General features: G+C 55.8%; 1 protein-coding gene across 1 annotated transcript; it reads left to right on the top strand.

Annotated features, from left to right (window-relative positions):
- The first annotated feature begins 261 nt into the window (after positions 1 to 261).
- LOC128828347 (macrophage mannose receptor 1-like) lies at positions 262 to 10,295 on the top strand. The gene is made up of 8 exons (XM_054012957.1): positions 262 to 374; positions 683 to 787; positions 1,163 to 1,267; positions 2,264 to 2,326; positions 3,617 to 4,027; positions 5,629 to 5,774; positions 7,523 to 7,635; positions 8,536 to 10,295. Exons 1-8 carry the CDS (start codon positions 287 to 289, stop codon positions 8,660 to 8,662), a joined length of 1,158 nt encoding a protein of 385 aa, XP_053868932.1. The 5' UTR covers positions 262 to 286; the 3' UTR covers positions 8,663 to 10,295.
- The last annotated feature ends 2,632 nt before the right edge of the window (positions 10,296 to 12,927 follow it).

Consider the following 12,927-nt stretch of genomic DNA (forward strand, 5'->3'; position numbering starts at 1 on the left):
TTCTTGGCTTGTGTTACACAGGAGGTCAGATGATCAGTGGTTCCTCTGGCCTTGGACTCTATGAATCTAGGAGCAGGCACAGGCTGCACAGACTGGCCCTCCAGCCCCAGCTGGGAGGAGTGCCTGAGCTCTGCAGGGTTCCCGTCAAAGGACTGCCTCTTTAGGTCCCCTGCTGCATTTCTCCCTCCCTCCTGGAGGCCTTATCAGCTGGCAAACACTTGTGAGCAGCCCAGTCAGTTGGCAGGGCTGTGACCGCACGGGACTCCCAGCTGCACAGTCTGGACCCATGGCCTGCAAGGCAACATACAGCAACATCAACATCATTGAACCAGGACAAGAGGAGCCGTGGGGTTCTGAGCCAAGGGAGAAGGCAGGTATGGAGCAGCCGGCCCTCTGTCTCTGATTAAGGAGCATTGGGCCTGGCCAGTACCTGTAAGGAGCCCTCACAGGAACACCTAGGGTGCTCAGGGAGTGGGACAGCACTCAAAAGGGGGTGCTTTCCCTTCTGCAGTGCTAGAGGGTACTGTGCTGCAGGAAGAGGGTGGGGTTCAGTAGGGTGCTCTGTCCCCTTGCAGTCTGTGCTTGCCCAGTGCAGTGCCGGGGACACTGACAGAGCCACGGAGGGGCTGTTGGTGCTGATGGAGCTGGTGGGAGAGCTGTCACCCTGTACTTCCCTCTCTAGCTGTCAGCGATGTGTACACTGAAGAGGAGAACGAATATGAGGCTGTTGACCCGGCTCTTGGCGCAAAGAGGAGGCAGATGGAGCAGCAGGAGGCTCGGGCTCCAAGTAATGGGTTTGGGACTGGCTGGCAGGAGAGTCAGATGTGCTGGGTTCTGTCCCTGGCTCTGGGAGGAGACTGTGATCTAGTGGGTGGGGGCGGGGTTGGGAGTCAGGACTACTGGGATTCCATCCCCTGCTCTGGGAGGGAAGTGGGGTCCAGTGGTTAGAGTGGCTAGAAATGGGAGCAGGGGAGCTGGGAGTCAGGACTTCTGCCACGTGGTCCATCTGTTTGCCACTCCGTGCCTCAGTTTCCCATCCATAGAGTGAAGATTGTGCTCCCAGGAGTGGGGGATTCATTACTGGAGAGGGCTGTGCCCTCTGACGGATACTCTGGCTGTCAGGGCAATGTGCTGTTTCCATGTTGATTTCCCAACCCCCTAGAGTGGCAGTGGAGACGGGGCCAGCGGTGGATTTTGGCCTGCGCGACTGTCCTGGGAGTCTCTGTGCTGCTGAACCTGCTGCTCCTCACACTTGGTGTTGTCCGATGTAAGTACCTCCCTCCTTTCACTCGCATTTGCATGGACGTCTCCCATCCTCTGTTAAGAGGGCATCTCTGCCCCTGATTGCCCAGGACGCAGCTTCTAGCACCTGCTTGGTACACTGGCAAACAAGGCCCTCCATGCTCTCTCCTTTGCTGCCCCCCCCATGCCTGGGAGGATCTCCCCATAAACACCCACAAAGCCACTGCATTATCCTCCTTTGCATCCCTCTGCAGAACGCTCCTCTGCTGCATGACAACAGTCAGGCAGCTGATGCGCTGAGCCCACGGCCTGTTGGGCCGACCAATATCATCCCACTATTTCCTTGTACCTCCCCATCTCTTGACCTTGTCTTATACAGATTGTGAACTCTGTGCAACAGGGACCATCTGTCTGCTCTAGGTTTGTACAGTGCCTAGCACCAGGGGGTCCTGGGCTAGAGCCTGGGACACCACACTTGGACCACAGCTCAGAGAGCCTAATAAATAATGCCAAATGCCCAGCACAGTGGGGTCCTGGGCCATGATGGGCTCCGAAGCACTACTGGAATACAAAGAAAGTACTATCTTCCCCCTCCCCCTGCCTGGGGATAGTGCCGCTTCCCACCAGGCTGGGCCCCAAGGCTGGCCAGGCTGAGAATGGCCTGTGTCTCCGCTGACTAGACCCCTCACCCCTCCAGGATGGGGCTAGAGGGAGTTTTCCTGGTTGCTGCAGAGTGAGTGTTACAGACAGCCAGGAGGGACTGTGTCACAGGCTTGGGGGGGAAACAAGACTGCTATGAGCTGGCCCTGCCCTTGCAGGTGAGCTAAGGACAGTCAGAAGGTCCAGCCTGCTCGCAGTAGACAGTGGCTCTGGGCACTGCAAAGACTGCGGGGCCGTGTGCCCAGGGCAAGGGCAGAGATAAGGGGATCTGGTGCCTGGTGGCTCCTGTCTCCCCAGTGTTTCTCAACACAGCTGCTGTGACATGGCCGAGACCACTGGTGATGTTTCCCATCTCCTGCAGACATGGAGATGGCCAGCGCCCTTGAGAGAATGCAAGTGGAGAACCAGCTGCTCCAGGATGTGGGTGAGTTTCCGGGGTGGTGATGAAGCCCAGACCTTTGGTCACATCTGTGCCCTGCTGGCTCCACCCGCTGCGCTCCCGGTGGCCCCTGCCTCCCAACCCTTCCTGAAACCTGGGGGCTCTGGAGTCAGGTGGACTGACCCTTCCTCCCTCCCCTCACTCCTTTTGCTGGGTAGGGTTGCCAGGTGTCTGGTCAAAAAGGGGACCTGTCAGTGTCCAGTCAGTACTGCTGACCAGACGCTAAAAGTCTGCTTACCAGAGTAACCACAATCCGCCTCCCCGCTGAGAGGGCAGCTGCTGGCAGAGAGAACTGGCTCCCACATCCTCGGCTCCAGCCTCTGGCTCTGGGGACAGTCCAACCCACTGTGTCCCTATTTCTTCTGCTTCAACCCCTCGCTCCAGCGACCGACACCCCCGCTCCGCCCTGCTATGCCCTAATTGCTCCCAGCCCCTTGCTTTGGGGACCAGCACCCCCCCCCCCCCGCCTGCTCTTCCATGATTGCCCCTGGCCCCTCGCTCCAGGGACTGACTTTTTCTGAGCTGAAGCCCAACTGCTGTGCCCAGATTGGGCGGGCTCTGTGGCAGCTCCTCCCGGCCCAGTTCTGCAGGCGGCAGGTAAGTCCTAGGGGAGGGGGGAGCAAGCAACTGTAGGGAGAGAGGAGGCAGAGCAGGAGATCAGGCCTGGGGGGAAGAGGCGGGGCAGGGGTATCCAGTTTTCAGCACTTTGAGAGTTGGTTTGGGACTGGGCCCTGTCCTCGCAGCCAGGCTCCCATTGCTTGTAGTGCCCCTGCCCCAGCCAGGGCCGGTGCTACCATTAAGGCAAACTAGGCGGTTGCCTAGGGCGCCAAGATTTGGGGGCGCCAAAAAGCGGTGCCCCCAATTTTTTTTATTTATTTTTTTTGACAGCATTCCTGGGCTGGGCTGGGGTGGGCTGCCGGCGGCGCACTGACATGTGCCGCTCAGACTCCCTCTCCCAGCGCAGCGGCCGCTCCACTTCTCCCGCCTCCCAGGCTTGCGGCACCAATCAGCTGTTTGGGGCCACAAGCCTGGGAGGGGAGGACAATTAGAGTGGGGGCGGCGTGCTCGGGGAGGAGGCAGAGCAGAGGTGAGCTGGGGTGGGGAGCTGCCGCACGGCTCCCCGGGGAGGGGGAGCTGCCACAGGGGAGCGCCTCAGGGTGGAGGCGGGGAGCTGCCGCAGGGCTGGGGCGGGGCGCAAGGTGGAAGTTTTGCCTAAGGTGTGAAACTTCCTTGCACCGGCCCTGGCCCCAGTACTTACCCCTTCTATCCACTCAGGCTCTCCAGCCTCTGGCTCCTTCCTGATCTACAGTGAGTCACACCAGCTGTGTGTGGATGTGACAGCTGGTGGCTCCCTGACAGCCACGCGCTGCGCCCCCGGCTCCCCCAGCCAGCACTTCCAGTGGCTGTCTCGGGGCCAGCTGCTGAATGTGGCCCACCAGCAGTGCGTAGCTGTGCCAAAGCAGCTTAGCCGGATTACTGTGCGCCTGGAGCCCTGCGAGGCCCACAGGGAGCTGCAGCACTGGGAGTGCCGGGCAGACGGGCTGCTGGCCCTCGCCAAGGAGAACCTCTACTTCAACTATGGCAACAACCAGAACCACGTGGTGATGCTGTACACGGGGGACGGGCCCTGGAGCCGTTGGGTCGTCTATGGGAGCCATGAGGACCTCTGTTTCTGCTCCTGTCATGGTGAGTTCTGCAGGACCCACCTGGCCCTGTGGCCTTCACCTCAAACACGCCAGCCAGTGTCCCTCCCTGCCCTAGCTCCAAGCCATGACGGCGCTGCCCAGGTACCTGATAGAACCTGCCAAGCAGTGCTAGAACAATTTGTATAGTGGGAGTGCTGACAGCCATGGACCCAAACTGTAAGCCCTATATATAATGGACACCACTTCAAGCCAAGGGGTGCGGCCATACCCCCAGCATCCCTAGTTCCAGCAGCTATGAACCAGCCCCACCCACATTCTAACCACCAGACCCCCCCACTCCCATCCCAAAGCTGGGAATAGAACCCAAGAGTCCCATCTGGGATCATCCCACCCCACAGGGTTCTGGGACTCCTTTTGCTGAAAATGAGGACAAGGCCCATTAATGGCTGCCTTGTCTCAGGAGCTCCTGTCCCATGGGCAGGGCCTTCATGTCCAATAGTTGCAGGCTGTAGATCCTCCCTACAGAGCTGTGCTCCATTGTAAATGTGACCCAGATGTTACCGATATCTGCCTGAGTCTGCAGAGAGCCTGAGATGTCGCCTCTGAGAGGCGGGGAGCTGCCCCTGCAGCGTCTCAGTGGGGAGATGACTCTGAAATCTAAGGCCATGAAAGGCCTGGTCTGGCTGTGCTGAAGTCTGTGGGAGCCTTTCCCTGGAGTTCAGTGGCTGAAGCCAACCCTTCCACATTGCCCTTAATTTGTTCACCCTCACAGGGCTCTGTCCTGGTGCCCATTACCATCCTGATGACTGTGGGTTGTGCTAGCTGAGCCACCAAGCAACAGGCCGCCCACTTGAGTCAAATGCAGCACGGGGCAGATACAGGGACAGCCCAAATCCCTGCCCCATCCCGTCCCACATGCTGCTTACCCTCTATTTCCCAGCCCTCTGCTGTGATTATTTGTGTGGCTGCACGCTGGCTGAGCAGCCTACGGGATCTCCGCACGTGTTGGCCCTGCCACTGGCTCCTGTGGCAAATTTGCCTGCTATCCTGCTTCCTTCTGTGGCTCAGCCCACTGGGGTGTATGAATTCTTGGGCCAGGATGGGGTTAACTCCCTGGGGCAGCACTGGGTGGTGTGTGGAGGAGGGGGTCTGTATCCAGAGCATGGGTGTCTCCCCTGGGTATTGGCACGGGGCTAATGGGACCCAGAGCTAATGAAGGCCGTTCCAGTGACTTGCCTTAGGTCTGGGGGCTGCATCTGGTTGGCATGAAACACTGAGCTGGGGGTGCTGCAGCCTTCTGTGACTGTACCAGCGTGTGTGGCTCCATCTTAACCCAAGAGGAAGGGGGCAGAGAGCAGTGCATGCTGGGACCTCTAGTCTCTTTAGGCTGCATCTCCACGTTAAGGTTTGCAGGGCCTTTGCTCTAGCCTCAGGTGCCAAGAGGAACAGAGACCTGCTGGCGAGCACCAGGGAGTAGGCAGGAGAGGCAGACCCAAGAACACCGGCTCCCAGTCCTCTAACTGCTGGGCTTCCCTGCTAGTCTCTGCAGACTGCCCTAGATCCTGAGGCTGCCCGGATATTCCCCTGCCCGCCCCCTCCCTCCGATGACTAACATGGTCCCTCCTCCCCTTCCCCCCCCAGTCTGCACCCCATGTCGCAGGGGGTGGACTTTCTTCCAGGACAGATGCTACTTCCACTCCTGCTCCCTGGGCACCTGGGATGCTGCCAACCGCTCCTGTGCCTCTCTAGGTGCCCTGCTCCTCCAGGTGACCAGCCTCGCTGAGCAGGTGAGAGATGACCATGTGTGGGGCAGCAGGGTGTCCTGGAGGCTAGGGGGCACTGGGGGGTAGGGGGAAGCATGGGAGGGAGGAGCTGGAGAAGGAATCCAGGAGAAGAATGAGTGCAGCCTGAAAAGTGACTCCACAACAGGGAGGGGAGCCTGGGTTGGAGGCAATAATTAAAGGGGCCAGAAGGGAAGAGACTGGGCAGGGGAGGAGAGCCCTCTGAATCCCCTCCGTCTCACTGGAGACCCAGCCAAGGTGTGAGACCAAATTGCCAGCCAATCAGTGAAACAACGGGCTGCAATGGTCCCTGCCCCCACCAGTACAACAGCCCTTCCTCCTCACTGGGTCCCCTCCTGTCACACTGTCTGGAGTGGCTCACAACCATGAGTGCCAAGCTCAGGGCAGACTGTCCGTATGCAGGGCACACCCCCCAAACCAGCTGTACAGTCTATAAATAGGTATCACCAACCAGGTAACAAATGTGAACTCCTGAAGCACTACACCAGTCTTGCCACAGACAGTCCCCTGGGGCTCCAGTCTATATTGCCAGCCAGGTGCGCTGGGCTAGTGACAGCTGGTTGCCATACACCAAAGATCACAAAAGAGACAGGTTGCTTCCAGTCCCAAGAGACCAGTCACTTACCCCCGGTCAATTTGTACCTCAGATCTCACACCAAAGACAATGCTTGTAGCCAATCCAATTGTAAACTAAGGATTTATTAACTAGGAAAAGGAAATGAGAGAGGTTTACAGGTTAAAGCAGGTAACATGTAGACACAAACGAGTTAGTCTATGGTTCCAAAAGGTGGCAGAACTGTAGTAATCTGTCCGCTGAATGTCTTTTAGGGCAACCCAGCTTGACTTGGGGATCTCTGCTCCTTTTTCCTAGCTCCAGCCCTATGAGTCCAAACAGCAAAGATGAAAAACATTTCTTGTGTCCCTGTTTTATTCCCCTCTTCCGGCATTCAAGCTGACGGGATGGGCTTTCTTATCCGTAGCACCTTCATGGGCGTGAGAGGGCCATCTCTTTAGATCATGATGTTCCACAAGGGCCAATTTCGTTTCGACAGCCCTTCTCAAAGGGCGGGGAACCATTCTGCCTGACTGGGTTCATGAGTTCAGAGCAGGCACTTTTACAATGATTAAGTAAAACTTACAAATCACCTTATAGCATGGGATACAAACAGTACAAGGGAAATGAAGGCATGCAGCAACTTACAAGCATTCCATAGAGTCTAAACACAGCTTTACACGTCTAACAGCTGTCTTGAACAATACTGACCTACAGGGGAGCTGACCTGGTTTCCAGCTATGTATTTGTCAGGGCTCAGCTGATGCCCGCAGCCTTGGCAAGAGCTGGCACCTGGTCTGCCAGCATCACACAGCCCATCCCCCCCTTGCTGTGCTCCCTCCCTCGGCCCCTCTCCGGTTCACCGCATTGGGCTGCAGAAGCTGCAGAGGGGAAGGCTCTTGCACTGTGGGGAGGATTGTGGGGCTGCCACAAGTCAAGGAGAGAGATGCCATGAGTAGCAGCAGACACTGCACTCAGTAGGTCCCTCCCATCTCAGGGCTCCTGGGGGCCAGCGTAACTCTGGCACCATATCATATTGAGCCCCTGCTTCACCATTTATCCCTGCTGAAACCCCACTGGCAGCACCGGGGCCTGTCCATGTCCAGCAGCCCCTGTCCTGCGGGGGTGACTGGGGTTGGCGCCCAATCCTCCAGAGTAACTCTATTCTCTCTGACCTCAGGCTCACATCGTGGCTTCCATGAAATCACCATCCTCCTGGATGGGCCTCACGGACCAGGCACTCGAGGGGGCTTGGATGTGGGTGGACGGGACTCACCCAGCAGCTAATGCCAGGTACTGGAGACTGTGACTGGGCTGAGAGGCCCTGAAATAACCCAGAATAGCTGGAGCCATAGAGTGGGGAAAAGTCCCTCAATCCTGACATGCTGTTCCAGACCTGGGTTCTCCCCAGGGCCGTCCCTAGGGTGGATGCAGGGCTCGGGACATAGGTGCCGAGTTTCTATCTGCCAAGGGGTGCTCCCCCCTGGCTCTGTCCGGGCCCCACCCCACCTCTTCCCACGCCGGCCCCACCTTTTCCCCATCCAGTTCCGCCAAGCGCACTGCGCCTTTGCTCCTCCCTCCTGGTCTCCAGGCTATAACTTGCCTGGTGTAGTTGATCCCAGTATCTCCCACTTCCCTGCTGTCCCAGTTTGGGAACTGACACCCCCCTACCCCCAATTGTCCCTCTGGTCCCTGGGGTGGGATGTGAGGAAGCAACTTCCAGGAACCTAGTCGTATGGGACAATGTTTGTGGGGGAGGAGCCAAGGCCATGGGGAGTTCTGACACCCCCACCTGACTATGCAGAGAGATGCTCTGGGGAAGGAGTGAGATGGGGATTGTCTCTGTGACCTGGGCTTAATCCAGCACAAGTTCCCTCCTCAGTTCTGCCCACTCCTGCTCCAGCCACCAGTCCCTGTGACACTTGTGGCCCCCAGCACTGTGGGGGTCATTGGGCAGAGTTTGCGGTCGCAGGAGGCCACAGGCGGTCATGGGGATTGAAGGGGGCCACAGGTGTCATGGGGACTGGGGTTTGCCTCATGGCAGCCACCAGCCCCTGCAACAGGGGCTGCAGGGAACATGGGGACTGGGGGTCACAGGGGCTTGCAACTGCACAGTCTGGTAGCTGTGAGGATCACGGGGGCTGCAGCATTACCAGCCCTGCTCTACCTTGTTCTCTCTGTTCTGGTTTCCAGCTATTGGCAGACAGGGGAGCCCAATGGTGGGCAGACAGAGAACTGTGCGCTGGCACGACAGGATGGGCACTGGTATGACACCCCATGCACGGAGCAGCACCACTGGGTATGTGAGGTGGAGCCCTGAGCCTGCTTGGACTAGCCATCGAGCAACCTGGCCAGACACTGGCCCTCCCTCTGCCCCTGCCCCACCCCTCTGCCCCCCACTGTGACCCAAGGACTCTTTATGCCAACTAGTAGAGGGCACTAGGGGTATAGGGCTCCTCTGGGTTCACCAAAAGAGGTCACGTGATGTCTAATGAAAGCCTGTGTCATTCCAGTGCAGTTAATCATTGCAAGCTATATGGACTGGTGATATTTAAGGAGTTGTGTATCTGCACAAATATTATGTTCTTAAGGTCTGTGTCTAGGTACTGGCCATCAGCAAAGGGGAAAATCAGGTTTGCTTTCAGGCAAGAAATGTTGATCTCTCTGTCTGTTTGCATGTAAATCAAGTACTGTATGGTTCACAATGGGCATCCACTCAGAAGTCTGAACTGAATGCTAATGAAGAATTGTGAAATCTTCAAAGCGAGGAAATTAACAGGAGGACTTAAACAGCAGGAGTTATAAGAACAACCATACTGGGTCAGACCAATGGTCATCTAGCCTAGTATCTTGTCTTCCAACAGTGGTCTATGCCAGGTGCTTAAGAGGGAATGACAGAACAGGCAATCATGAAATGATCCATCCTCTGTCATCCACAACCAGCTTCTGGCAAACAGAGGCTAGGGACATTCAGAGCATGGGGTTATGTCCCTGCCCATCCTGGTTAATAGCCATTGATGGACCTATCCTCCATGAATGTATCTAGTACTTTTTTGAACCCTGTTATAGTTTTGGCCTTCACAACATCCCCTGGCAAACAGTTCCACAGGTTGACTATGCATTTTGTCTGTTTAAAATCTGCTGCCTATTAATTTCATTGTTTGACCTCCAGTCCTTAGTTCTCCTCATTATCCTGTTTAGGGGTAAGACAAGGAACTTTTGAAACTATATCGGGGTGTGGATTAGCCCCTGGTATCCTTCACTCTGAGAGAACAAGCTATCAGCAGGGAGTGGGGCAGGACAGGAGAAGGGGTCTCAACCAAACTGGTTGAAAACACCAAAAGAACTTGGGGTAAGCTTGTAGGAGACAGGAGAATGCCTTAAGAATTAAGTTTAGGCCTGTGATGGACTTCATAGAATATTAGGGTTAGAAGAGACCTCAGGAGGTCATCTAGTCCAACTCCCTGCTCAAAGCAGGACTGTAGAGGAGCGGACTCACCCCTGCGGTGCCTCCTGCTGGTCATCTGGGGCATCAGCTCTTCCAGCATCCTGGAGCACCCTCTGCAGGCCAGTGATCTGCCTGTCCTCTGGCCCCGGTGTCCCTCCCAGACCCAGGTGCCCTTTTATCTGAGGTGCTGCCCCTGGCAGTACACCCCTCAGTACTAGGGTCTCCCCTCCTCAGGGAACCCCCACCCACTATCCCTACCTCACCTCAGAATAAGGCCACTGCCAGTCACCAACTAGCCCCCGCTCCCTGGGGCAGACTGCAGTATAAGCCACTCATCACAGGTAAGGTTGGGTTTGGATAGGATTACCATACGTCTGGATTTTCCCGGACATGTCTGGCTTTTGGGGGCTCAAATCCCCGTCCGGGGGGAAATCCCCAAAAGCCGGGCATGTCCGGGAAAATCGGGAGGGCTCGGCCGGGGCCTCTTTGTCTGGGGTCGCCGGTGCGGGGCCGGGGCCGGGCGCCGGGCCGGGCGCGCGGCGCCGGGCCGGGGGCGGGGAGCCGGGGGGTGCGCCGGGCCACCGGGGGTGGTCGGCCGGGGCCGGCACCCCAGGGCCCAAGCCGACCCAGGCTGGAGCCGCCGGGGGCCAGCCTGGGCCGCGCCTCCTCCCCCCACACTCCCCCTTACCTGCTACAGGCTTCCCGCAACTCAAATGTTCGCGGGCAGCAGGGGAGGAGGCGGAGACTTTGGGAGGGGGCGGAGTTGGGGCGTGGGCGGGGCTGGGGGCAGGGCCAGGGAGTGTCCTCCATTTGGAGGCACAAAATATGGTAACCCTAGGTTTGGACCTGCTGCCTTGGCCTACCCACAGGCTGCCCTCTGCAACCCCCAGTACCCCTTGGCCTCCTACTAGGCCACAGCCTGGGGCTATCCAGGCTGGAGCGCCCCAGCTCCTCAGCCTTTCCCCAGCCCTGCTCTACTCAGGTACCCCCTCTCTGCAGCCAGGCCCTTCTTTCTCTGAATGCAGAGAGAGACTCTGTCTGAGTGCCTGGCTCCCTGCCTTTATAGGGCCAGCTGAGTCTGTTTGGGGCATGGCCCCAGCTGCAGCCACTTCCCCTAATCAGCTCAGCCTTCCCTGCCCCAGCCATCTCCCGGGGCTGTTCCAAACCCCTCAGGGCAGGAGCGGGTGTCCACCCCACTACAAGGACCAACCCCAACTAAATCATCCCAGCCAGGGCTTTGGCAAGCCAGGCCTTAAAAACATCTAAGGATGGAGATTCCACCACCTCCCTAGGGAACCCATTTTCACTGTTTCACCACCCTCCTAGTGAAAGTGTTTCCTAATATCCAACCTAGACCTTCCCCACTGCAACTTGAGACCATTGCTTCTTGTTCTGTCATCTGCCACCACGAGAACAGCCGAGCTCCATCCTCTTTGGAACTCCCCTTCAGGTAATTGAAGGCTGCTATCAAATCCCCCCTCACTCTTCTCTTCTGCAGACTAAACAATCCCAGTTCCCTCAGCCTCTCTTCGTAAGTCATGTGCTCCAGCCCCCTAATCATTTTCATTGCCGTCCGCTGGACTCTCTCCAATTTGTCCACATCCTTTCTGTAGCGGGGGGACCAAAACTGGATGTAATACTCCAGGTGTGGCCTCAGCAGTGCCAAATAGAGGGGAATAATCACTTCCCTCGATCTGCTGGCAATGCTCCTACTACTGCTTAGCCAGTCGGTCCCCAGCCTGTAGCAGTGCATGGGATTCTTCCGTCCTAAGTGCAGGACTCTGCACTTGTCCTTGTTGAACCTCATCAGATTTCTTTTGGCCCAAGCCTCTAATTTGTGTAGGTCACTCTGGACCCTATCCCTATCCTCCAGCATATCTACCTCTCCCTGCAGTTTAGTGTCATCCACAAACTTGCTGAGAGTGCAATTAATCCCATCATACAGATAATTAATAAAGATGTTGAACCACTGTTTTCCCCAGGAATTGAACTTAGGGGGTGTGATGTTGTAGTCTATATGGTTTTATAAAAAATATGCTAATGAGTGAATATAATGTAACTGAAATATGCTTCATGCAGAAGGTCTCTTGTAAGGTATCATTACAAAGCTTAAAATCTACTGAGTGTGATCATCCGATTTGTATAAATGTACCACTCTTGTATCTGAAACTAGAAATATAAAATAACTGAGGGCCTATTGTAATTATGCAAAGTGTGGGCCATTAATGGTGGTTTGGAATCTTGATGACTCCCATTAACCAAGACAATTGACTGCAGATGGCTGTGTTTTATCTGTGAGGCTTCCTGTAGAGGGTGTGCTGGCAAGTGGGCAATGAAGTGTTGCAGTGACATGTGATCATGTCACCTGAACTGGAATCCATCTTTAACCTGCTGTCTTTCTATTGAGAAGGAAGGGGTAGGAACCCAGAGAGGGACAAAGGATTCTCGCCTTTTGCAAAAGATATATAAAGGGCTGGAACAGAACAAAGGGAAGGGAGCTCTCATGAAGAATCCCCTAGCTCCCACCTGAGCTGGAACAAGAGCTGTACCAGGGGAAAGAATTGTGCCCAGGCCTGGAAGGTGTCCAGTCTGAGGGGAAAAAAAAAAAACTTACTGAAGCATCTCTAAGGGTGAGATTATCTGTATTCAGTTTGATTAGACATAGATTTGCGCATTTTATTTTGCTTGGTAACTTACTTTGTTCTGTCTGTTACTACTTGGAACCACTTAAATCCTACTTTCTGTATTTAATAAAATAACTTTTTACTTAACTCAGTATGTATTAATAGCTGGGGGAGCAAACAACTGTGCATCTCTCTCTATCAGTGTTATAGAGGGCGAACAATTTATGAGTTTACCTTGTATAAGCTTTATACAGGGCAAAATGGATTTATTTGGGTTTAGACCCCATTGGGAGTTGGGCATCTGAGTGTTAAAGACAGGAACACTTCTGTGAGCTGCTTTCAGGTAAACCTGCAGTTTTGGGGCAAGTAATTCAGAGCCTGAGTCTTTGTTGGAGCAGATGAGAGTGTCTGGCTCAGCAAGGCAGGGTGCTGGGGCCCCAAAGCTGGCAGGAAAAGCAGGGGTGGAGGTAGTCTTGGCACATCAGGTGGCAGCTCCCAAAGGGGGTTCTGTGA

This window comes from Malaclemys terrapin, chromosome 23 (assembly GCF_027887155.1).
Source record: "Malaclemys terrapin pileata isolate rMalTer1 chromosome 23, rMalTer1.hap1, whole genome shotgun sequence".
NCBI classification, from domain to species: domain Eukaryota; kingdom Metazoa; phylum Chordata; order Testudines; family Emydidae; genus Malaclemys; species Malaclemys terrapin.